General features: G+C 35.5%; 1 protein-coding gene across 1 annotated transcript in view; it reads left to right on the top strand.

Moving 5' to 3' along the window:
* The window catches only part of LOC148658417 (1,4-alpha-glucan-branching enzyme-like), a 377056-nt gene that overhangs the window by 206415 nt on the left and 143535 nt on the right, over positions 1 to 27106 (top strand). The window contains exons 8-10 of the mRNA XM_088639572.1: positions 6004 to 6119; positions 10403 to 10530; positions 19261 to 19359. Of these exons, the coding sequence (XP_088495698.1) occupies positions 6004 to 6119; positions 10403 to 10530; positions 19261 to 19359 (343 nt within the window). The remainder of the gene's footprint in view (positions 1 to 6003; positions 6120 to 10402; positions 10531 to 19260; positions 19360 to 27106) is intronic.

Here is a 27106-nt window from a genome sequence, read left to right as displayed (position 1 = left end):
TTCAACTGTTGCTGTTTCGCTATATTCCTTCATTTTACAAACACTTTATGAGATGTTGGTGTTATGTGTTGCTGGTTTAAACAGTTTTGTTAGTTTCAAAAGCTACAATTCAGTGTTAATTAAGCCCATTAGCTAGTGGAAGAGGGGGATTGACCTTTCTTGTTTCAGGATAACAACAGCAATATTTCAGAGAATTAGTATTTAAAAGCTTTGTATCCTAGCCTTATGCTGTTAATCTTTGTTGTCTCATTTCAGTGCTATAGGTAATTTGCCCGTTCTTGTGCATTAAATATAATGCCCTTTTCCTCACATTAACCTAGTTTCTATGGAAACGTGTCCATATCCAGAAAGATGAGGGAAAGATAGATCCCTCCAAGGATACATGTTTCTTGTGAGCTGTTTCTCTGAGCCAGTGCCCCAGGTCATGCACAGTCCTTTGCGGATTAATTCATTTTAAATTGATGAAGCTTTTTTCTTTATCATTGCCAAAAATCTTTTGGGAGTGGCTTGTTCAAAGAGTCTCCTCCCCTTCTGCTTATGAGACATAATCTTTTATTTAACCAGCTAAGTCAATTGAGAACAAATTCTCATTTAGTATGATGACTTGGGGACCCATTTTTACAGCTGTGCATTTTTACTGGAACATTCTGAATGAAGTACATGGCTCATGGGTCCAACAGCAGCTTACCACCTGGGATTTGATCCCATGACCCTTTGGCCAAGAATTCAACACAAAGTACAAAAGCAACACTTTATGTTTAAAAAAGACAGGTAATCTAATTGTCATGAAATTAAGCAATTCAAGTGTTTTTGATTGCTATGGTTTGTGACAGTAATATTATTAGTGTCTGAAATTTTATGACATCTTTATTACACTGTGAAGAATACCTCCATTTCATTAATAAAAAGACTGCATGTACTCATTATATTAATCTAGTCAGCTGCAAGTGGTTTCATAAATTTGTCAGTTATGTTTTTTAGTTAAATGTTGAAACACATCATTGATGTAAAAAATTAAGTATATTTAATTAATATTTACAATGTATGAAGTACAGTATTTAGATACTGTATGTTCAATATGTTGTAGAAACAAAAAAATGTTTCACCAGAAATTTGCATCATCATTCATCTAACCATAAAGCAAATGGTGAATTGTGAAATACATCAAAACGTATACTCATTTCTTAATTTTGTAACAAAAAGGTCACCCCAAAAAACAGCACCCTGAAACTTATTTCCAGTTTGAATAGTTTTTATTTGCTTTTTATTTCAAATAAAAAAATTGAAATACACAGATTCAGAAATTATGGAGGATCAAAGGTTTACATTTTTAGCTTTTAAATAGCAGTTTCTCAGCATCCCATGATCAGCATGTCATTTACAGTAGTTGGAAACTACAGTAGTTGTTCAACACAGAGTGATCAACGTTTACCTTTGACTTCAAAACTCAGGATCAGATGTGAATTTGAAATAGAATTTTCTCCAAAACAATCAAAAGTAATAAGACTGTTTTTCTTTAAACTGAAACCAAAATAGCCCTCCTCCTTCCTCCGTTTTGACATTGCCATTTACTAACAAACTTGGATCATTGCTGCAACATTCATGCCACCAGAGGAGAGATGAGGACAGTGCGCACTTTCCTCAGAAACATGATTTCCCAAGCCATACAAAATTTTTTACTCTACATGTCCCGCAGTGCCAACAGTTGAGTTAACGTCTTTTGGAAGGCTCTTGGGGCTCTAATTGACAATCTCACAGAAACCTGGCTTGTCACAAGACTTACTGTTGCATTGCAAGATAAGGGTCTCCAGGCTGCACTGCTGTCTGGCGGATCCTGGTCACACTTAACCTAAGACGTACCTCCCAGCTTGCACTGACAGTACCTGGATTGTGACACTGTGCACCTAACTGTCAACTTTACTGTTTGTATCTCTCAGAAATGTCAGCTTTTGAACACATTTGTGCTCCGTTATTTGAAAAACATGTGAGATTTATTTTCTCCGTTATTCAAGCAAACACTGATGCCAACATACATATTAGCCCTTAGGTTATCCCCAGGCCACAATTCTTGTCAATCAAACTGAAACAGAGGTCTCCAGAAACTTCAAGCAGTGTTCAGTTCTATGCAGCTAGTACACAGTGTCCTCTATTCCTGTTTTGTTTTTTGTTGTTTGATTATTTTAACAATACAATCAGGGGAAATTAGACTTATTAGATAGGATAATGGCAATTTCCCAGACACTTATGTCAACCAAATTGAGTATAAAAAGATGCATTAAGATGAAACAAAGGTTTTTATTCTTTCTATTTCAATGGGATTTTTTAAATTCCTCTTTCAAGTTTGTCGTCTTAACTGAGTAGAACAATGATAGTCTGTCAGCGTTTACATTGATCTACTGCTTATTGAGCATTTCCAAAAATGTAATTCTCCTCCATATCCAGGGTACAAAAAGCATATTTTATTGCTCCTTCCACAAAAACAAATTGGGATCCACCTAATTTATTGTAGCAGTAGACAGAAGTTGCAGCATAGGATTGGCAGAGTTAAAAAGCCAATCTTGCCATCAAGGTTAAGCTTTTGGAAGATCAGATTGCCAAAACAGAGAGGTCTGTGTGCCGCAAAGTGATTTACCAAGGGATTCGGTCTGTTTTCTCCCAAGATTGTTTTGTTCACCTGCTCTGTTTTAGGAGTCTAATGACATGTAAAAGATCTTGTAAAGAAGACATGCCAAGCCAGCAACACAAGGAATTAGTAGACCCAAACAGGGGGTTTTTATCATGCTTTTGCTTCTGTCTCTGTCACAGCTGATTGTTTAGCTGGCTGTGGTTGATAACCTGCATAATACATTAAGCAAGATATATTCAATTTGGTGAGAGCGCAACTTTCCACTTCATAGGCTGAATAGATCCAGGCCAGTAATTGGCTACCACTTAGTATTTGACAAAGGATAAACAGCTTAAAATTGTTTTCAGAAGCATGTGAAGAGCTGCTCTCCTCCACATCTATCTGATTTACCAGTACCATTACTCACTAATTATCCCCTCTGGGATGGACAGAGGAGAGCTTCTGAACTGCTAAAAAGGTTGTTTAGAAAGAGAAAAGCAATGTTGTTCGTTTTCCTCTGTACACTTCCATGACTCCCACATTTCGCTTTAGAAGACTTTTTTAATTTAAATTCTGAACTATTAAATTTTGTTTTGCATGAAAGTCTACACTAATATCCTGAAGAAGCATCTGAAACTTTCAGACATTTAATTGTTTATATCCACGTACCGTATATGCAAGTTTTCTTTTAATCTTGCATTTGATTAGAGAATACTTTGTCAAGTTTCATTTAGCATTGTCTTAAAATATGATGCTTCTGAGGTGCTGAATTCAAGTGAACTAGTAATGGTCTCACCAGATTGCTTTTTAGCAATGGTCAGTTAAATATACAACAGTTAATACTATCAGTAATGGTTGTTTTTTTTTTCCTTTTCAACCTATCCTTGTCCTGACTCACCACAGGAGTTGCCTAGTTTCAGAAACTGGTATCACATTACTGTAATGTACAGTACTGTATGTGCAAGATACATTGGGGGCATTGCGGTGGCTCTGTGGCTAAGGATCTGCGCCTGTGGCTAGATGGTTGCCGGTTCAAAGTATAACCAAAGTAAATATAATTTGACAGATTTTAATTGTTGCATTCTATGTGACAAAGGTGAGTTGTTCTCATCAGAAGAGAGCTATCTTTTAAAATAAAAAGACATTCTGTGAACACACATCAGCATCTAGGTGACAGCATGCATGCCTTGCTGACCTATAGCATTTCATTCAGCGAGAGGTACTCTATCAACCAAACCTGAAATTGGAAATCAGTAGAATCTATATTAAGGTTCTTAAGAGTTGTACTGTTCCTGTAATGTTGGTACAATAAACTGAGAAACAATAGTACAATAGTTTGTCAGGACCAGTGAGGTACTGTAGATTCACTGGTTTTGCTTGTGTTCTAAAGTAGACTTGGCTTGCCAAGATCTATTCCTTCTCATTTGTGGACAGAAGGCAAGGCCAAGGAAAGTGCACAGCAGACCATTGATCTAACTGTAACCTGAAGACAGTTGTCTTGGTCAATTCCCCTCTGTGGTGTTTGTTTTCTTGAGTAGTGCTCAGAACTGTGTCAAACCAAATAGGGCTTCCTAGTGTTTTCACAACAGACTCAAAAGAAAGCAAAATCCCAGATGAGGATGTCAAACACAGGAACCAGATGAGTTTGATTTTTTAACAATACATTTTTTTTTGTTGTTTAGTGGAGGCAGGGTCTTATGCACTAAACTATTTTGAATTTAAATATAGCATCCTGATCTTTATTTATACACTGTTCCTTTGAAACTACATGTTGAATTAAAATGTTGAGAAAATCAAGGGGTTTTAGGAACTGTCAAGTTAATTCAACTTGAAGTTCATCTTAGATTTCTTCAACCTGGGGACTTACTATGGACACATTTTTAATCAAATGGTTATTTTTTAAAAACAAACAAGATACTGAGATGTTTTGTTTTAGATTGTAAAATATAAATATTTAGGATGTTTAAAACATGTATGACTTTGTATTTGTCCCTATAATTGTTTGGACATTTCCATGGAAATGTGGAACATTGCAGCACCCTTACTGGAGAAAGGCTAACAAAGAAAGTGTATTTGTGTCAAAGAGGAAATATCTCCAAAAGCTATTGATTATTTTATTTCAGGAACAAATGAAATTTTCTTAGAGGTCTGTTTTCTAGGCCAGTATGAGCACCTTTCACATCACTTTGCTGGACTTTGACAGTGGCTAGTCACCTTTGACATTTTTCAGTGATACTGTAAGTCTATTTCCATCCATCATCCTTGTGAAGGCTAAATAGTTTCCTTATCACTATGCATGGATCATAAAATGGAAGCAGGAAAGAAGGCAAGCTAGTAGTGGCAGTTTTGTTTCCCCTTTTTGGTTAGCAGACAAGACAAGAATAAATTATTCTTGTCCCTTCGATCCCTACCACTTTATGCCCATACAACACAGCTCTGACGCAAACTTTCTGGAAGCTTGCACGCCAATAATAGTATAATATTGCTGGGACCTCTCCAAGTAATTAATGCAATTATCCAATACCAAGTAATTATACCTGTCTAACTAGATATTATTAAGGTGACCGCACTGTTGTCATTTTATAATTCTTATGAATTGAGGATATCAACTCCTTTGCACACCCACTGTAAGTACGTCAAGATAATGCTCAGTTCAGTGATTTTGACCATGAAGCACAACCTGATAATTGTATTTTTGTTGTTGTGTAACTGTACAATGTTTTTTGTTTCTTCCGAGTTGAGAAAACCTTACCAAAAATGAGGCAACTTGACAAAACTATTCTGGTACTTCCTGTAGTATTCTTTATCTTTTTAGAATGCAATTGAAGGCAATGGTTAAATAAGACAGATACAGTATGTTACCCCACTGGTGTAATTTTAAAAGTTAGTTATTTTTGCAAACAAACTGAGACATTTTTCTCTAGGAAAAAAATTATTCCAAGATCGGTAAAATACATTTTTAATGTTCTTGTTTTTGAAGCTGAGATCAAATTGTCAACACAATAGTAAAATATAGTAATGTTTTATAACGAATATGCAGCATATAGTATATTGAATCACCCTGTTCTGCTCTGATTTTTCAATCTTTTTCCTCTTTTTGTATACTTTATTGTTTAGTTCTATATACATATAATAATATACAGTTTATATACTTTGCTTCATTGGAAAGTGTAACAGACAATTTTAAGGGCTAACTGATTGACAAAAATGCCTTATTAATGTATCCTACTGCTTATTAACATGGTCTTGGTTCTGTTTGTTCAAAGAAACCTCTTAGATTTGTCTGGAGGAGGTAGAATTATGTTTGGAGCTTTTAACAATAAATTATTTGCTAGTGTTCATGTTTATGGGAGTTTGTCTTCATTTTACACTGTTTTTTTATTCCTTGTTTCTTTTAGCTGGGAAGTCCTGAGGTTTCTGCTGTCAAACCTGCGCTGGTGGATGGAGGAGTACAAATTTGATGGCTTTAGGTTTGATGGTGTGACTTCCATGCTCTATCATCACCATGGCATTGGTAAACACTGTGTTCATGTCTAGTCTCTTCTGTAAATTTCTCAGGCATTCAATTTGATAGGATGTCTGCAAAGCAGCATTGCAGATCAGAGATTGACATTCATGTTGGAATTCTGTTTGCCAGGTATAAAAATAAGAATTATATGTAGGATATACTATAATATATAAGATATATGTGCAGTATAAAAGCATATATAGAGATTTTTAGAACAGGTTGAACCACAGTATAGAAGTAAATGAAATGAAAAAGGACATTTATTGTGCACAGCTTAAATGATTTGTTTCAGCACATTTCATAACAACTCCTTTATGCTTTTGTACGTTTACAGTAAAAACAATAAATGAATATTAGAAATATAGAAATTATTGCAGTCAGAAACATATTCTGTAGATAATATCTTATGGTATGCAGGAACTGGTCAATTAATAAATAATAATTATTTAATAAATATACTGGTGCATCGGTAAATTATGAGGTACTGTAATTATGAGGCACAAAAACTAGGAGAGTCTCTGTGATTTTAGGATGTACACTAGGATGTGCCTGTGCAGCATATAAATATTAGGAACAAGTAATAGGTTTATTCCATGCTGAAAAGAGAAGAAAGAAAACACAATGTTTCGGCCGTGGAGCCGCCTTCAGGAGTGACAAAGACAGGGCAGTAAGCAAAGGTAATGTAGCAGGAGAACGAAAGCTGGGAGAGAGGAGGAGTGGGAGGCGGGAGCAGGGGACAGAAAGAGAGGCCAATCAGGAGGTGTGGTCAGGATAGGTGAAAAGAGGTGTGAAATGAAACCTACAACGAATAGAGAGAATTTAGAAGATAAGTAGTCTGTCGTTAAGAGAAGGGGGAAGGTGTGATTCTAGCTGCAGGATAATTAAATCCAAATAATTAACAAGAGAAGAAATGTGAACTTCTGCTTACAAGTTGTTTTTAATGTCATTGTTGAATCTGGTGCAAGTTACTAAGACTAATTCATTATATTGTAATAAAAAGGACAGTAGGTTTTTTTTTATATATCTTGGGTTATTTTAAAGATTAGCTGATACACTAGCAAATATACAGTGTATCCTGTACAGTGGCTATCAAAAGTATTCACCCCCTTGGACTTTTTCCACATTTTACTGTTTACTATTATACTATGAATCACAGTGTATTTACTGTATATGGGATTTTTCTGCAATGGATTGACATAAAATACTCTAAAGGAACAAGTAATAGGTTTATTCCATGCTGAAAAAAAAGAAGGCTGAAGAAGGCTCCACGGATGAAACGTTGTGTTTTCTTCCTTCTTTTTTTTCAGCATGGAATTAACCTATTACTTGTTCCTTTGCAGCCTACGCATGCTGACGCAACTACCCACCTGAGCTAATAAAATACTCTGTGCTGTCAAAGTGAGAAAATATACAGATACTCTTACATTAATTATATAAAATATATAGAAATATAAAATATAAAATGGAAAATAAATGATTGCATAAGTATTCACCTCCCTTACTATGACACAACTATGCTGCAACCAAAGGTCTTTAGATGTCAAATTATTTGTAGGATGGAGTCCATCTGTGTGCAATTAGGTGTTTCACATGAGTTCAGGATAAATATACGATACCTATCGCAGTGAGGTCCCTCAGCTGATTACTACAGTGCCCATCAAAATTCACGTCATGAAGACAAAGGAAATTTTGAAGTAAATTTGGGTTACTGTCCGTGAAAAGCACCTATCAGGGGAAGGGTATAAGATATTTTCCAAGGCATTACTGTACAGTGCGTATCCTCCCAAGTTCATTATAAACAAATGTAGAAAATAAGGCTCAGCTATGAAACTGTGAAGAACAGGATGTCCCCAAAACTGTGTTTCTAGACCAGAAGTGCACTAATCAGGGAGGCTACCAAGGGGCATGTGACAGCTCTAGAGGAATTACAGTCTTTCATGTCAGAGACGGGGAAAACTGCATATTACAATTGCCTGGGTGCCTCACAGATGTGGGTTTCATAGGAGTTTCCAAAAACTCACATCAAATCTTGGCTACAAAGGGGGGTGGATACTTATGCAATCAGTTATTTCTTATTTTATATTTATAAGTAATTTAGGAGGATCTGTAGAATTTTGTTTTCACTTTGACTTTAAAAAATGTTTTCTGTCAATCAATTGCAAAAAATCCTAGTTATATACATTATGATATAATAGTATATCCAAATCCAAATTGTATATCCAAATAGTAACACAAGAAAATATAAAAAAGTCCAAGAGGGGTGAATACTTTTGATAGCCACTTTAATGTATTTATGAATTGACTGATGAGCTGGAAAATGTATAACATGCATTTTACAGATTGAGGAATACACTGGTTAATTTATAAATTACTAGATATTTTATTTTACAGTGTATTGCAATTATCCATACTGTATATAGTGGTAACTATACAGTAATTATAATTTACCAATTAGCCACATAAAGTGCAAAAAGTGTTCAAATACACTCCTTATATCTGTGCAGACATTTGTTTTTTGACTGAATAAACTCTGGTTTAAATTTGAAACGTCAATGCTCAATTCATCAATACTAATTATACAACAAAATATTTTTGTCTGATTTTGGATTTAAACACAATGCAGGTCTGACAGGTTTGGAATGTGGCACTTTTTTAAGAACTTATTTTCCTTCGGTAGCTTCAAAATACCTAAATCTAGACTAAGCATTGATCAAGATGCTAGAAGGTTAGCAAGTTCCCTTTTTACCAGTTTATGAGAGAAGTATTCACACTCTTTGTAGTAATAAGTATTATTTATTTTCACTAACTTATCATGACATGTCATTTACTTTCTTTGCCACAATTGTTGTCTTAATTTGTCCTTTTTGTGTCATAGCAGCACAGACTAGTGCAATGCATAATGCTTCTTACCTGCAGTAAAATGAAGAGTCTTTCGGTAACATGTCTACACAGAAATACTGTTGTATTATTTAAAAATAACTAAATCTATACATAAAAGAAAGCCTTTCCTAACCTTACCTCGCTCTAAAACCGAGTCATGCCTAGAGCTCTGCAATTCATACACTAGGTGACACAATCCAGGAAAATGCATTTTTTTCTTAATTTATTTTTTTATAATATAGCAGACTTTTCAATTACAAAGTTCCCTTCAAGCCCTTTCAGACTTCTACTGGGGGACATGATTTTCATTGATTAAAAATTCCATAAAGACACATGTCTTTACCCAAATTAGTAATAGGAGACAAAAAAAACTGGGACCTGGATATTCTGTAGTCATAATTACATTGTTGTAAACATGAATAATATATACACTAAAAACTATTTCTTCATTCCATTACTGTTGTGTTGGAAATATTTAATATCATTTGAAATGGAAGTATACAGTATGTACTGTATTATACCATGTTCTTTGCGGAATTACTGGAGCGAAATGGTTAACCACGCTCCATTAAAGATTTAGCTTGTGATGAATATTGCAAGCTCTTGCAAACCTTTCTAGAAACTATCTGAATTATTAGACAAATGGCGTCTGTGTGTGCAGTTTGCATAATGTTACAAGAATTTTTCAGAGAGTAATGGACGGATTTTCCCAGTATTGGATTGTTGCTGGTGAAAAATCCAAAAGCTGTTGAGTAGAAAGATAAAAAATGCATACATGGTTTGAGTACCATGCAGTGGTTTGAATATACATAAAATTAAGGGAGAGTTTCTGAAACTGTGTGGAAGACTAAATTGTATTTCTTAAAGTTTTGTTTTCAGTACTCACTTAGTATAAGTGAAACATTTGAGTTTTTTTCTACTGAAATGGTGCAAGCCAGTTTTGCTCATAGTATTTTAGTTTGTAATGATTAAAGACGTACAGTAAGACATAAATAAACAGACATAAAAAAGGATGACTATATAAATTCACAAGTAGAATTAAAACGAGGAAAAACAGGGAGCTGGTCACCACATCACTAAAATAAAACAAAGATTGGTACAGTAAATGCTGTGTACTGTGACAAAGTTTGCTTTAACGCTGAATATAAGTTTCACAGTTCACTCGTTGCTGTGCAATCAACAAAGAATAATGCAATTCTGATCTTTCAAAGACAAAAAGGAAATAAAAAATCTTTTCATCCGTGTTGCACAAAGGTGTGTGAGGGCACAATGTTTTATAAACAGCAGTAGAGTTGAGTGCTACTACTAGCATCTCTGCAGAAACACACAGAAAGACAATTACACACCACAGTGGACAGCCCTTTAAGCCTAATGGTAAATTTGCCATTCCTTTTTCTTCTTGTCTGCAGGTTCGGGCTTTTCAGGAGACTACAATGAGTATTTCGGCCTCCAGATTGATGAAGATTCCCTGGTGTATCTCATGGTGTCCAACTACATCCTTCACACCCTTTATCCTGACTGCATTACCATTGCAGAGGTGAGAAATAAACTAGTAACTGCAGATTGCGTGTCACCTCATCACTACTATAGCACTACATTCAAAATGTACAGCCACGCACATCGCATAAAACCAACCGAGTGGCTTTCTGCATTAAAGATGACGTGGAAGAGGTATTTGCTTTAATGTGGCTTGACTGGAAAGGTGACTCATAATGCAGGGGGTTAGTTATGTTTCTGGTCACAGAAGCAGTATTTATTTTCAATGAACCATGATTTTACTTTTAACTGCAGTATTTTTGAAGGCAAATATTGAATAAAGCCATTGCTGAACTATATTCAGGCTAATCTCTCCAGCCATGTTTACTTACAGTATATGTTGAGGGACTTACTCAACTCAATAAATAATAATAATAATAACAGCATAAACAACAACTATAATTATAATAATAAGTATTATTATTATTATTATTATTATTATTATTATTGTTGTTGTTGTTGTTGTTGTTATTAATAATAATAATAATAATAATAATAATAATAATAATAATACTTAATTTTATAATTAATTAAGAGATGGCACAGTTAAAAACAAGAGTTTAGAATGTTGTAGAAGATGCAAAGGGGCAGTAACAACCATGAATTAAGTAAAAACCTTCTTTTTGGAAGGTTTTGGAATCAGGATTTGAAAGTGCTCAGGGAAGGGAATAGGAAGAGAAGGCCTAGTCAACCATTGTGTGTGGCCAGGCTTGAGGGACAAAGACTTTGAGGTAGGGAAGTGCTGTAGGAAGATAATAAATCAGACAAGTACTGTGGTGCCAAGCCATTTAGAGCCTTATACTGTAGGTGAGCATGAAGTTGACACGAAATGTGTTAGAAAGCCAGTGCAAGGACTCCAGGGCAGGAGAAATGTGATCAATTCCATGTGACCTGGTCAGGATTCTGGCTGGCAAATTCTGGACATACTAAAGTTTGTTCCATGTTGATTTAGTTACAGTAGTAAATTCTAGAGGAGATGAAAGTGTTGATCAGTTTTTCAGCTACAGTGCATTCTGAGGCAACATTGTCTGGCAGCAATTCTGAGATAAAACAATTATGTTTCTACAGTACTTTGCACATGTGGGCCAAACATCAATCCTGGTTCAAATATCACCCCAAAGTTCTTCAATTTAGATTGAAATTCAAGTACAGTGCTGTCCACTGATAGGTTTACTTCATTGGTCTTCCATGCATGATGAGGAATGACTACAGTTTTGTTGCAGTTTAAATGAAGGAAAGTTCGAGTCGTCCAAGATACATTATGATGCATTTTTTACATGCCTTTGTTCAAATCAGCTCCATTTACATAAAAAGCTCTTCTGGATCCCATAATAAACTTCTCTACGTAAGGTGAGTGGAAGTTACAGGTATAAAGAGCACATATTGAGACACGTTCCTTCCACAGAAGAACAGCGCTGAGAAAGGGTAAAGTGGGCGCTGCTTTACATTCTAGTATCGCTTTGTTTCATAAATAAGATTGATGTACAGTACTGTATTGTAAACTTAGAAGCGGTAGCTTGTTCCTGAATACAGCGTAGATTCTTTTGTAAAAGAAAAATGCTTATTACTCAGTCTCCTTGTGGGTGTCAGCTTGACATACAGTAGTCCTTTTAAGTTTACTTTATATATTTCATGGCTTTAAATACGATAATAAAGACCTTTTCTATCACCCCATATTCAGATTATTCAACAGTTACTTTCTGACTACAGTATTATTCACAAAAAGCCTGGTAACATTTCTGTACTTTTTGTAATGTAATATTAAAAATATATATAGTATATATATATTCTTATATACTGTAATACTGCAAGATTTCAGTAAAAACATCATTCAGGCTGTAGAGTACAGTAAGTACAGTATATACAGTATATAAGATATAAATGGAAAACAGTTACTTTTGTATAACACCCCATGTCAAGGTGCAGTGTTAAAATGCCTTTTTTTTGTTTATTTGAATGACTAGAAACACAAAATTGTATTACTTTGTGCTCGGGGTCATTAGACTTAGTTTCTGTATTCTATATACTGTACATTTTCAGACACCCACATCTTGTGACCAAAAGTCAGATCAGTCATACACAACTGACATTTAGACTGACTCAAGAAAAAAAAATCTCAAAAGGTTTACTAAGAATACTGCTGGAGTAATTGATGATAATGGGAATACTCTCTCCAAAGCACTGTTTCTCTCTCCAGCTGAGGGTGTGTTTAATTTTCTAATCCTCTGTTGATTTTTTTTTCTTGTCCAATATTGCTTTACTCTGTTCCCTTGATACGCTTTATTAAAGCATTATTTTTGCAACCCAACTATTTAAAAACTGAAATGCAGCCTAACTTCAGTGTTTAGTAAGAGGCTAAAATAGGAGAACTTGGCGTCTCTAAACAGCATGATCACGCCTTTTCTTTTCTTGACAACCTGTTCAATTAACCCCTTCTTCTTTCTTATCTTTTAAATGTATGGACTCCTGTCCTACATGTACGTAGAATTTTGTATTTGATGTTTTTTCATATAGTGAAAAACTAAAATTAGCATGAACATTTGTTAAAAAACTGCAATACAATCCATTGTTAAACAAATATATGTGTCTTAAATCTGTAATGTACTTTATTTTGTGATCTGTATCTGTTGTTTGGTATGGGTTCTCTCAGCCTTCAGCACACACGTGACTCCTGGGGCCTGGTAGTTATCTCCCAGGTGAGGTGTCCCGTGAAGTGTCAGTTTGTGGCTCTGAACCACCTTATGTGTAAGGTACAGTACTGTGGATCTTGCAGTGTGAAAAAAAAACAAATGGCTTTGGCTAAATGAGTGAGCTGGTGCTTTGGACCTCTCTGTCTGGTACAGGAAAGGAACATCTTAAACTAAAGGTGATTTTTAATTGTGTGGACATAAAAAGAAGGAAAAATAAACTGTACACATAAAATAATAATTAATTAATTTAAGACTTGTTTAACTCTGTTTAATTCCTTCTGTGTTCTCATAACACTGTAGAGTTCAGTTTAGCTGGATTCGTCTTTAGATTCAAGGAACTAGAAATGGTTTATATGCAACTTAATTAACCCAATTAATTCAGTAACCATATCATGAAACTGCATGTTTTAATGATTAATGAAAGCATTTTTTCTAATGTCCAATTTGCACTGACAGTGTCTTTAATAGCTAATATTAAACTGTCAAAACTGTAACTGAATGGATATTGATCTTTTTTAAACATTGTAGTTCTTCTTTAAAAATAGATTAAAGAAATGTTGTTTAATATAAAAGTATTATATGATAAGACATACTGTAGATGTGGTCCAGATGTAATATTTTTATTGTTTGTCTGCCATTTTCAGTTGTGCAGTTTAAAAGCAGCTTGTGAACCTCATGTGTTTAGTAATTTGAGAAAAATCAAGTAACCAAGTCAAAAACTATTAAGATTGAATGGTAAGATTAAAACCCATTACATGACCAGTGCAGGTTAAAACAAGATAAAGAAATACCCTCTCTTGTGAAACTGACAAGTGTGCTGCTTCTCTTTGACCATTAGTACTAAAGCTCTAAGGGATTTTGTCTGGACAGTTTCCTTGAATTACTAAATGTGGATACTTTCCCTCTAACTAGGCTATTAGGTTCCATGTGTTTAGCTGCCTCTTGCCACCTAAGGTAAATTAATAGAGATTTAGCTTAAATTGGTTTATAAAATGAGCCATGAGCCTTTGTGATACTTTGTGAGCACAATTATGAGATCAAATTTTGGAGCACTTATTTTGTAGCACCCTTAAACACTATACCTGAAGTAGTCTTTATACGTTTTGTGTTTGAATCAGCAACATGGTGCCGAATATTTTTTTTTAAAGCAGAGTAAAACTAGGAGGAATGCCAAAAAATGTAGCCTAAAAGTAATACAAAGTATTGTACACGAGTATTAATTGAGAAGTGTTGGCTTAATGAAAAGCCTGACAGCATGACAGCAGAGTATTTGAATTTGAATTTTATGAGTATGCATCAAGGGTTAAATTAGGAAATCTCAAAAAGGATTTACCATGCAATAAGCAGATAAATCAGCAGTAAAATACGGGCAAGTTTTTAAATTATGCGTGCTTATTTCATATTTCTTGTTCACGCCATCCCTTTCTAGACTTACGTGACAAATTGTTTAAGTGATTAGAAAAGCTTTGTTCCATGTGATTAACCAAAATTAATCTTTGTTTTTAATTTTTGTATTGAATAGTTCAGAACAAAAGGAATGATCTGCTTATGAAACAAGTATTAACTCTGCATGGCTTTTATTGTTTAGAAGGAGTACAAACAGTCTTGATATTTGAAAAAAAATAATCCAGAGGCTTTACAGGAAAAACCTAATTAAAAGGAATGCTTTAAGATGCAGAGCATGAATATTGAGCAAAATGCCATTGGTTTTGCCTCTGCAATTATTTTATGCCCTTCATCAGCAACATTGTTCTAAATACAGTACTGTTCTAAAGTATATGGTACATAATGTGACATACTGTATAAAACACACAAAGTACAAAAGCAACCTTACACAAAAATAGCTAAATCCAAATAAAAGCACGCTTTTAGCTTAAATTTAATGCCATTGTAGATGATGGCATTTCTGATGGCTGTTGCAACAAGAAAGTCCCAGCAAAAAGCTCTTCTGGGACCCCACCTTGTTACATTTCCCTGGAAGAATTCACAAATATCATTTATTTCACCTGAAGAATGAGCCATTTTTAAGATTTTATCAAAATGACATACTGTAGGTTAGAACATACCTAAAAGGAAAAATAATCTTCTGCACCATTTTCGCAGGTTTTGATTGGAACATGTTAAGTCAGAGCTCTGTTCTGTACTTGGGTCCCTGCTACTTCTAATGTAAGCCACACTCCTCTAAAACCATCTTGGAATTGTTAAACCGGGCAAGACAGAGCTCACAGCCCATGGTCTCCGGTCTTTGTAGCAACCGGCCATGTTCGCACGTGGACTCAAACACCTCCCGGTGCCGTGAAAACAAGGTTGGGGCATCTGTCCATTCCACCTCCCCCGCTTAATGGGTAATTATCTCATCAGTCCTTTTCACCCTTGTGTACCTTGGAATTGTTGCTCGCACAAACTAGCCTGTTTGTTAATTCTCCTGCATTCTGTCTGAAACTGTCCAAGGCATCTGATTCCAAATCTGACCCAGGACTTGACCACCAGCTAGAAAGCTGCCTGCTTCCTGTTCCTGCACAGCCGCTGACGGCACATACTGTACAGTAACCTCTCTGTTCTGCTTGGCTGCAGAGCTTTCCCTCTGTTCTGCTTGGCTGCTCAGCACATCCCCTGCTCTGCTTGTCTGCCCAGGGTATCCCCTGCTATGCCTGTCTTCCCATCTGTCTAATAGCCGTAACGCTCTTCAGGTCAGCACCATGCCATAAAAGGGATCTCATGGAAAGAATCTGCCTGTACTAAGAGGAGAGGTGGGCTAAACAAGGCATTAAAATGAACTAAACCCTCATTTTATAGAAAAACTCAAAGGAACCTTCTCTGTAATGGTATCTGCATGGAAATGTGAGCAGTATTTATCTTTGAGGCAAATGAAATGAAATTATGGAAAATCAAACCACACATATTTTGTCCATGCAGTTTAGTGGAGATTTCATCCTGATTAGCAGCATGTAAGAATTTCCAGTTTTTTTTTCAGTTTATTCATGATTCAATAATATGAAAATTGTTTTGCGCACTATAGTGATACTACAGTATCATGGCAGGAAAAAGCACACAGACGTTCCACTGAAAAAAATCAGTGCAAGACAAGAGGAAGGTTCTACAGTACATGAGGGTTGTACAAATTTCATTTGTAATGCTCATGAGCAGGTAATTCTTGTTGGGAAAAAAAGAATGATTTTATTTGCAATTAGTAATGTTTTCAGAGATAACAGAAAAATTTGACACACATTAGGTGAACATTACCATGGCTTATTTATTGATGATAGTTAAGTCAAGTCCCTCTGTAAGCATTGTGTCAATTTTGGGTGTTGCTGTGTTTAGTTTGTAGTTGTACCTGCACAGACTTCCACATACTGTACCTTCATATCAAGTGCTAGCAGTGTTCAGTCGAGTGAAAACTACTCAATGACAGCAGCTCTTTTTCCCAAGTGGAGACATTTGCTATTGTCTCTAAAATGGGTGTCCTCATCCCTGCTGCTCATTCTAGTTGATTAAACCAGTTTATTATGTAGACACAACTAAAGTGGTTATTAATCATTTACAGTAGGCAGCATAACTGCCCTTTAGCCAGATCTCATCAAATCCCTCATCAAAAGGTTGTCCCTGTTCAGTCCTGGGATGAGAAACCACTTAGCCAAGTTGCTACTTCCCAAAGAAATGACCTAGTATAGTGACTAGGGACACTGTGCTATGGTTGTCCTGCTTAAGTTTCACTCTAGGCTTCCTTAAGTTCCCCTATAATTCAATTGGTGAAGCAGTTTCTTACTACTTCACCTGACATGATTAACAGTGGGACTGCTGACGCTTTGTGTCTGACGTATAGATAGGTGCTGCACTACAGTGGTCAATAAAGTATGTCCCCTTCTTTATTTTAATTTTATATTTTAAGCACTTAGTGTATATGTGTATATGAATTAAATTATTTATTGTTATCTTTAGCTACTGACTGCATGTCTTTTAAACCTGAGGGTTTAGTACTCCAAATAGTACTTGGTGTATATTGTTTTTCTATGGTCTTTAGGATTAAGATATTCTAACAAGGAAGAAAGAGACCCCCAGATCTGCTGCAAACTGTTTTGTGTTCACATAACTTCAGAGCTGCAGAGTTACTTTTAAATTTTAACTTTATGTTGTTTTTTTTCTCTCTGTGCCTTTCCTGCAGAGAAGTGCTCCCGGGAAAACATAGCAGTGACCAAAATATCTTCTGTTGCATTTACTGCTTTTTTAGTTTGTTTGTTTTTTTTACTTTGAAGTTTCTCTGTTATGTCCAAGTTTGTAGCAGAAATGACAGCCCATTGTGAAAGCCTGACAATGTATATTTAGTTTCAAAGCTTTCCAAAAAATGCCTGGCACTTTAGCCCTATTTCCATTTGACCTATGTAAGACATTGTCTTCCTATATGTATCTATCCATCCATCGCATTCTCTGTTTTGACCATTTATTTACCTCTCTGTGTACTGTATGTACATATTTTACAGTCTCTGTAGCAAACAAACTACACACCACAGAGCAATGAAGAAAGCACTTCAGATGAAAGCACTTTAAGCTAGCAAAGTTACTAAATGTTTAATTTAATTGTTAAATGATACATCTTATAACTTACATACTGTATATTTTCAATAACTTGAGCATACAGTGTCTGACTTAGTCTACGTGGTTTCCCGGAGGTTTTACTCTCCGAGACAGAGCTGAGATAGTGAGCCAAAACAAAATAATCTCAGCTAATTATATAAATTAATTTTCAGGTAATTATAATCCATGTTGGATTCTGTACCATGACCTCTATATGACTCCTTTAGTAGGCTCTAAGCTCTTAGTTGAACTCCATTGTAATTTTGGTGTGTTTTAAATGTAAATACTCCCATTAAAACAGTGTTATGAGAGGCTTTGATCTGTTAAGTTTTAAACATCTGCCTTCAAATGAGGGAGATAGTAACTTAACTGTGTACACTGCTGTGCACATGTCTTGATTCATACTATGTTTTCAATACATGTACAGATATTAGCAAGTCAAGCTTGTGTGAGATAAGTTCATATTAACATGTTTTTTATTTCATTTTCTCAACACTGTTAAACATGTATTGGGGAGTGCAGCTGTAGAAGAATATCCACAAATTCCACTAGCCATTTATCATTTCTTGACAGTTTTAGTAATTTAAATGTTTAAACTACTTTAAAAGACACCCTAAAGGAATATACAACACTAGTGTTTAGTGTTCTTATCAGAAAGACAGATCTATGCCTAGACTGTATGCATTCATAAATTATAAACATCTTATATATTAATGGCGGTAGTTTGTACATTACTAACATCTTCTGGTCACCCACTGAAAAGCTGCCATAGTCGTAGTAAATGTGGTAAATGTTTTAGATCTATGTCTTAACATTTTCCATTTAGAAAGAAATATGTAAGCAATTGTTATTTTAATTTTTTAATTTCACAGTGGAAGTCAGTATAGTTGCACAGATAAACTACTTGCATTTAAAAAATATATACATTTGCAGCTGATATTGTTTTCGGGTTGTTACAGCACATTGCCATTAATGTACATGAAAAATGTCTGCCCTGAATGGGGAGCGTGAATTTTGAATTCTGTACTTCTTATTCTTCAAATCTGTTTCTGCTTGTATCCATTGCTTGCATTGTAAGCCTGTCTTTGCACACTGCTGACATTAGCTTTTCCACTCTTACTGTAACTCCATCTTGTTCCATGTAATAAGTGCTCATTACACCCCCTTCTCATTCGGTCTGCCCATCTTCTGCTGCTCTTAATTCTTTCTCCTCTTCAATCTCTGTGTTCCTTCTGTCCATTTTTACCCCTGTGGTGCAACCGCATACCTGGAAGCATCATGACTGCACCATGTCTGACCCCCTTCATTTGCCTTCTCAGACTGAACACTGAATTTTGTGCCTGTTATCATTCATTGATTTTTTTATTGTACTATATTGGATTGCACTGTTAGTTTTGTATGGAAGTCATATTGGATTCAGGTGTAAGCTAAATTATAAGCACTAGTATTAAAAAAAAAATGTTTTCCAGGATGTGTCTGGGATGCCCGCTCTGTGCCGTCCTGTGACTGAAGGAGGAGGAGGCTTTGATTATCGCCTTGCCATGGCCATCCCAGATAAGTGGATTCAGGTAACTGGCAGCTTGTGTCCCATTTCTAGTCCTGGACAGTCATTGTCATTCAGGCTTTGCATGTGTAATGAATCTGCTACTCTTCTCTTTGGTTTTTGGTACAATTAAGTAAATGAGTGCTTTGCCACAATGAAAACATGGAGGTTTTCTATATACTGTACGTCCAGGATGATGGTTAGAAAGTGTGGCAGACCCCTATTTTTGAATCATCGCACAGTGTAATTGTGTTCATGTGTTCAACAGTTATGTGCTACGGTATTATAATACCTTTAATAATGAGTTGGTTCACCTCCAGTGATAATTACAGCTGCAACAGAAGTACATTTCTTCCAATATCCCATATAAATCCAGCCCATGAAGAGCTCATTTACATCAGTGTCTTTCCCATGATACAGTACTCTGTGGAAGAAGCCTTTTCTACTACTACTCAGTAAGCCTCAGAAACCATGGGACACACCAGTTAACCATGTGGTATACACTATTTTGAAAAAGGCTAACTAGCTTTAATGAACCATTCTAAATTATTTTGGTAGAGCAATGTTTTAAGACTTTGTCTTGTGTTCCAGTGAGAGGTTTGACAGGGCAACATTTTTGTGAAGAAGGAGACCTTTCCAACATGCCTAGAAGTCTTATGGGAAGATCACACAGTGGCACTACCTCTGGGTTTGGACCAATAAATATAGAATAGGGTTTTCAATCAGACACATCTGCCCAGTTGTAGCTTCACCTGTCCACCACAAGACTCATTAAAAAGACGATCATGATAAACCTGTTGGTCGATATGAGAATTTGACTCAGAGAAATTTAGCTTTAGCATAGCAATGCAATACAAATAAATACAACCCCCAACTTTATCAAAGTGGATGTTTTGTTTTAGACTTCTGCAAGGATAGTGTCTGGTGTGTTTTAAGCCTTAGTTGTGTGAGGCAACTTTCTAGGTCATTTGTGAATTATTTGGCTGATCTCAGAGTTTAATCCCTGACATTTTTATTTTTTTGTAGCAGTCAGATCATGTGACTTGTTCACATGATGGCTACAGCTGTTATTCCAGTCAAAAATTTGGCAGAGATCAAAATACTGAAAAGGGCTTATCTCAGCATTTTCCAATTTTTCTTGGACATTCAGTGACATGAACAAGTTTTTGCTACTAGAATAAGATTTTAAGTGAGTAGCCTAGTCTTAAACTAGAAAGTATTTCCAAAAATGTTAGGTTGGGTGAGGGTTCTGTTCATAAAAAGGTGAAATAAAATGCTTTGTTTGCTGCCTATAAATCTATCTTAAGACCTAATTTTGGAGAAAAAAATCTCATGTATAATTTACAGATTTTCTTTCCTTATTTTTTGACATTTTATTGTTTTGCTTTTAAAGGATTTGTGGCTTTAGAAGCCGAATATATTTATCAAAGAAAGCTTTGATCTTGATTATTTTATTTCTTTTTTAAATGACAAAGAGTATAAAATATTGCATTTCCTGTCTAGTGTGAGTGTGTAATCATCTAGTGATCTGTCATGTCTATTCAGATAGTCCTTTTTTCCATTTAACATCCTTTTGAAGTGTATAATAATATATGGATAGTTAATACACAAAGAAATAGATATAGAGTTTCATTATTGGATTTGAGTGTTATTTTTAGTGTTTGTAGCTTACAAAAAGATTCAGAAACAATTAAACAGCATTAAAGGCTTCATTTCCATATTCAGATAATGACATTTCATATGCTGCCGAAATAGATCTGTATCTTCTTGTTTTTCAACTCTTCTTTTTTTCTCTGTTAAATGTTTTCATTTAAAAACTCGAATAGCGGTTTGTTTCTAAAAGTTATATCTCTGCAATGCTGGGTTTACAGAGGCCAAAAGAGAATACATCCTCATTACTCCTTTCCTTCTGTCACCGAGTGAGGACAAGCGTGTCTGAACTATACAAACAGTGCAGCATCTTTGGTGGAGTCAGGCAGAAGCTCGTAGCTTGATATTCTCAAATCAGATTGCTGGAAAATAGCCAGGGAAGCAAATTAGCACTACATACTGTACATGCATTGATAAAGGACTGACCACTCACACCAGTACATCAGTGAGACACGTGTTGCATTTTTTATCTCTTCCTGTCACTTCCTCTCATTTAATTTTGAAATGACCTTTCAACAGCTGTTACTTTGCTAAGCAATGAAGAATCAAAACAACTGATAATCAAGTTTCATAGCTTGGATAACACAATATTCAATACAAATAACATTTCTACAGAATGTGGAAAACATTCTTTTGCTGCATAACTGTATATTTTAAAGCATTCATGTGCTGTCGCATCTAGTAGAGTTTTATTTTATAAACAGATTTGTTTTGAGTAATTTTAAATATTGAAAGGTGCTCTTATGTAACGTATAATTTCTGACAGTCACCTAATACTTTACAGTAGTTTTTAGAGCTGTCCTAAGTTTTATTATTCACTAAGTATCATTACAACTGTAAAAACTTTATCTGGAATCCATGGGAAGCAGGGAGTGCTGGTTAATCAAAAATGTGGTTATCTGGGAGTCACACTGGCTATTTATTTCAGATTGCCTCACGGACTAAAGTCACTCTGCCTTCTGCACCTTTATTATAGACAAGCTGACACTGAATTCCTGCATAAAACTGCTCCTGTTTGTTGCTACCATATGCTATTATAATTGCGGATATCAGATGTTTACAATTGAGACTGCAACTAGCAACTCTTCAGCATTCTGAAGGCTGAAGAAACAGATCTTTGAGAAGCACGCAGCTAGCTACTGGGTGGCTATCGAATCTTTTGTTAATGACAGATCCTGGTTAATAGAGCATTCTGGATGGGAAAAAACTGCACAACACAGTTTTTCCAGAGAAAGGTTGATATCATGGTGGCTGTATGGTATGCATAAGTTTTATAAATCATTGGTATTTTCTTCGAAGCATGAGTCTGAATCTGTGCCCAACTGTGGCCAAGAATCCTCAAGTATTGCTGCAGAATCAGCCAGGATCTGCTGGGTCTTGGTGGGCTTTAATCAGCAAGTGATGATTTTTAATGCAACACCAGCCTTTGCATTTTTTCAACTACCTGTGACCTTGTAGTGACATCAGTGACTCCCTTGTATGAGATACTGTGCTCTTGACACAGGCTTGACTCGGTGAAAGTGCGACAGGATTAAATGGACAGGTTTCTGTTCTCCCTGGATGGTCAAAGGCTTATAGCAATATTCCCCTAATACACAATTGGCAATGTCAAGCCATAGGGAGGTAATATTTAAATATATATACTTTGTTATTTATTTGTAAACTTATAATTAAAAACATAAATGGTGATTCCAGATACCCAAATCTGGTAATTCAGTTGTCATCTTACTAGTGGGATAATTGCAGGTGAATGCTTATTTCTAAACCTCTAAGGTAAATTCAGAAAAACCTAAAACCTAGGAAGGTAGTCCAGTAATGACACAAACGTACTCAGTAATTAATGACTTTTTAAAATAAATTACTGTACATGTTTTTAGTCAAAAAGCTTATCAAGAATCAATGTGATTAACTTTTAAAAGGTTTGACAATTATCTAGAATGTAAATTTAAAACTGGAATTTTCACAATCTACAAAAAGAGTCTGTTGCCTTAATAACATTTTTAATGTTTTTTTTTCTTTAATGAGAAAGGGCACTTTGATCTTTTAGTATTCTTTCTTGAAGCACAGAGCAGGGATGTTTGAGACTCTTTTCCTAACCTAATGTCTGCTTTAGGTTTGTTATTTTTATCTCAATTATATACAGTATAATGGTAAATTCTGACTATAATTTTTTTTCCCCTGTGGTTACATTACACTGTGTTGTAGATTCTGACCACAACAAATGTCCTTAGAAAGATTAAAACTTTCAGATCTTTTTAAGATTTAACCAGTTTATCCCTTCTTATTCCAGTTCTTTTTAAAATTGTTTAGAAGTTGGAATCCCTATCAAGGTGTCTTTAAATAACACATCCCTCTCTTCTGTTTAATCTGATAATAATGCTAATAATAATAATTAATTAGTTAAACCTACAGTACAGTATATACACTGTGGCATTTATTCTGGACACTCCACTCAAAGCACTTTACAGGTAATGGGGACTCCCCTCCTCCACCTGGATGATGTAACAATAGCCATAGTGCGCCAGTACACTCACCTCACATCAGCTGTCAGTACGGAGGAGAACAGAGTGAAGAAACCAATACATAGATGGGGATAATTACGAGGCCATGGTTGGTAAAGGCCAGTGGGAAATTTACCCAGAACGCTGGGGTAACACCCCTACACTTTTTGAGAAACACCCTGGGATTTGTGATGACCACAAAGAGTCAGTACCTCGGTTTTACATCTCATCCAAAGTACAGTGTTTTTTTACATTATAGGGTCCCCATCATTACACTGGGGCATTAGGACCCACACAGACCTCAGGGTGAGCGCCCCCTACTAGCCCACTAACACCACCTCCAACAGAAACCTTAGTTTTGCCCAGGTCTCCCATCCAGGTACTGGGTTGCAGGTTGGGAGGTGCAGGGTGATATGGCTGCAGACCAGTTATTAAATCTCAGTAACAACTTAATTCATTGAAATGATAAAAAAAGATTTACGAATTTTGAATGAAGAACAAAATTGTTAACTTAATGAAAGTGCTGTAAGTCACCATGTTGTTACCAACTCGCATTCGAGTAAGTAGTATTCATCAAGAGCAATATATTTATTGGATTAAAAGAGATGTATTCATAAGCCCACTTATTTACTAAGTAAATAAGGCCTCATCAATCACAGGAAGTTTTGTTGTCTCGTTCTTAATCGCAAAACATGGTGCTGCGCGTACCTGGAAATTTTGTCTATTTTGTGATGTAAATGGAAAGCCCAGAAGTTGGTGTTTGAGCAAGAGAGCAGTAATTGACTAACACTGCACCTGGTGCATCATGTACCAGTTGTGTGCTGTTTCTTGGGGGACACCTATCTCAATTGACTAGCACCTCAGACTTGGATCACTGGTTGAACCTATTAGGAGCCCCATCTCTTTACAATTTTAATATAAGAATCTCATGTCCAGCTCAAGACCGCACAGTTCCCTGAGTGCTCTGAGCACTGGTTACTGGCTGATTCACTTGGAAGCCTACTCTTTGATTTTGAATGCAGAATCTACAGAGAAAAACTCAGAATGACAAGCAGGATTTATGCCATCCTTTGAAATAAGACTTCAGCATCTGCCAATTACACACGATTACACATATTCCCCTGGATTTTTCTGAATTCCATATTTCTCATTTTCAGATGCCAGAATACTTTTGTATACCTTTACTGGTTATTATTGTTTTGACAGATTTCACAGGGTTGATGCAAAACATTAGAATTGTTTTTTTCTCTCCTTAATCAGACTGTGGGAACATGGAATGTTTTACTTTATATGAAATTAATTGGAGCTCTCCTTTAAAATAATAGGTAAACAAAGGTGGCATTAGTTACTGTGCGAAACTGATAGCAGTAGACCTGTTGTAAAACTGTCTTACCACAGTGAAACACTTGATCCCTAACCTGTGGAAGCTGTGTTTTGTTTCCACTTCAACTTCTAAAACACTGGCAGTGATTTTCTTTAACATCGCTGACATATATTATGCAAAATAATATCAAGATCTATACCAATGGACAGCATTCCACAGAGTGTTGTTGCTACCTGCTTTTTTCCAAACAAAATATAAATATTTCAGAAGATACATGATCTTTACAACTAAATTGAAGAGTGATCTTTGCAATGGATATTGCAGTAAAAAGAAAATACTATACCTCGTGAAGTATAAAAAATTAATCATGTGGTTTATTTTGGCCTCACTTTGTTCATTCCAACATACCACTTACTCTAGGCTGAGATGACTGCATGTATTTTAAAGTTTACAGCGTCCATAGATTCCCCGATTCTTCCTGAACCTTCCTGTCACCGTCTGAAATACCAAAACAACAGGTACTTTTTCCTGCTGCACCCAACTGTCTTTTTGGGTCTGTTGTGATTGCGGTTGTGGTGGCAGGTGGAAATTTTTACATTTATTTAGGACAACAACCCACAGGAGCCATTTCACTTGATGCTTACATGGAAATTGAGACGTAAAATATGCAAAGATAGATTTTATTAATCTATGGAGTTTTCTAGCAACAAACTTGGTCACTTCCCGATTGTCTGATAAACTAAGCAAAGGTTAAAAAAATAAAAGGAACCCAGGAGGAGAATTCACTCATAATGTCTTCCATAAGACAGTAACGATTGAGAGATTTGAAGGCTCATAACCATATTGAATGATCTATTCTCATTTTTTCTCTCCATTAGCAAGAAAAATTGATATTAGAAAGATAATGATTGCTGAATAAATGCAAGTAATTGAATTAATAGCTGTTGTACATTTGTCACAATTCTCTTTAATGGAAGCTTCTTCTATCAAATTGGACGTTCCGTCATAAAGATAACTATTCATCGAGCCTATTAATGGTTGGTTCATAAATTAATGGAGCAGCACACTGATACAGCCAAAGCTACAGTGTGCAAAAATATCTCTTCTCTTAATTACGTTCTGTAGGTGAGATGCATATGCATTGATTTTTCTGTCTATTTTTTAAGTTTTTGAGTCTGAGATGAAGATTTGGGCTTTGTGAGGCTGACAAATCATAATCTCCTTTAACATACAGACTAAAGTCCCTTTACTCTAAAATACACTGTATTGTGGTTTTATACCATTGGCACTATTTAACAAGTTTTCAGTGCTCATTTGAATTTTATGTTTCCGTGATACACTGTACAACCAAAGTGATTTGAGTGAATGCAGGAATGCTTGGGGGATTGGGGATCACCCCCTCTTGCTTTTTTCCTATGATGTTTATATACAGTACTGTACAATAGCATCTTCAGTAATTAAAAATTAGTATCTTGTATAGAATAGCAAGATATTATTGGGTAAATGGATCCTACTCCCTTTTATTTCATCAACACAGCATTACTGTATCTAATTGTCTGCATTAGAAGCCTACTACTTTTCTCATTACGAACCGTGCATCGGGATCTTTGGCTTGTTACATTATAATGTGACATTATAATAGACGGCACATTTTTTAAAGATTTGTTGAACATTTTACTCAAGCAGTGCCATGTTTCTGTTCTTGTTTTAAGTTTTTAAATCGCAGAATATGTTCAGTGTTTCTATAGGAAATCATAAAGACAAAGCAATCTTCATTATTGTTTTTCTGCTTTACATATTACATCCTTTACAGTCTGTGAGCTCTTATTAATAGAAAACATGCACCATGTTTCAAGAAAGGGAGAAGATTAAAATGTGCCTAAGAGAAAGCAGTCAAACGAAGTAATTGACTATACTCACAAATGCCACCTAAATTGTAATTTTTATTAAATAAAAAATAAAGTTTTGTACTAGCTAACAGCATTGCTGTTATCTTTCAGCATTTCCAAGATCTACTTCATTGTTTTAAAAATCTTGCAACAGCTATATGCCTCAGCTACACACAAATGTGCTTCTCATTTAAAGTTATCTGACCAATCTCTGTGTGCCCTCTAGTGCTAAACAGAGCAGAACTACAGCAGGGGTGGGAAGGGGGTGAATTAGGTCTTATTCTTCTTTGCAGATAAGTTTCATTTGAACAGTTTTCTACTGGCCTATGTGTTAAGTCACCCTGCCATTGTTTTTAGTCACAGGGTTTTTGTCCATGTGTAACTTGTTAATAACAGGTCAAAGTCTAT

The sequence above is a fragment of the Lepisosteus platostomus genome, chromosome 7 (genome assembly GCF_059453375.1).
Source record: "Lepisosteus platostomus isolate fLepPlt1 chromosome 7, fLepPlt1.hap1, whole genome shotgun sequence".
In the NCBI taxonomy this organism is placed as follows: domain Eukaryota; kingdom Metazoa; phylum Chordata; class Actinopteri; order Semionotiformes; family Lepisosteidae; genus Lepisosteus; species Lepisosteus platostomus.
Note: the sequence above shows the minus strand (reverse complement) of the source record. Positions and strands in the feature narration are given on the sequence as shown.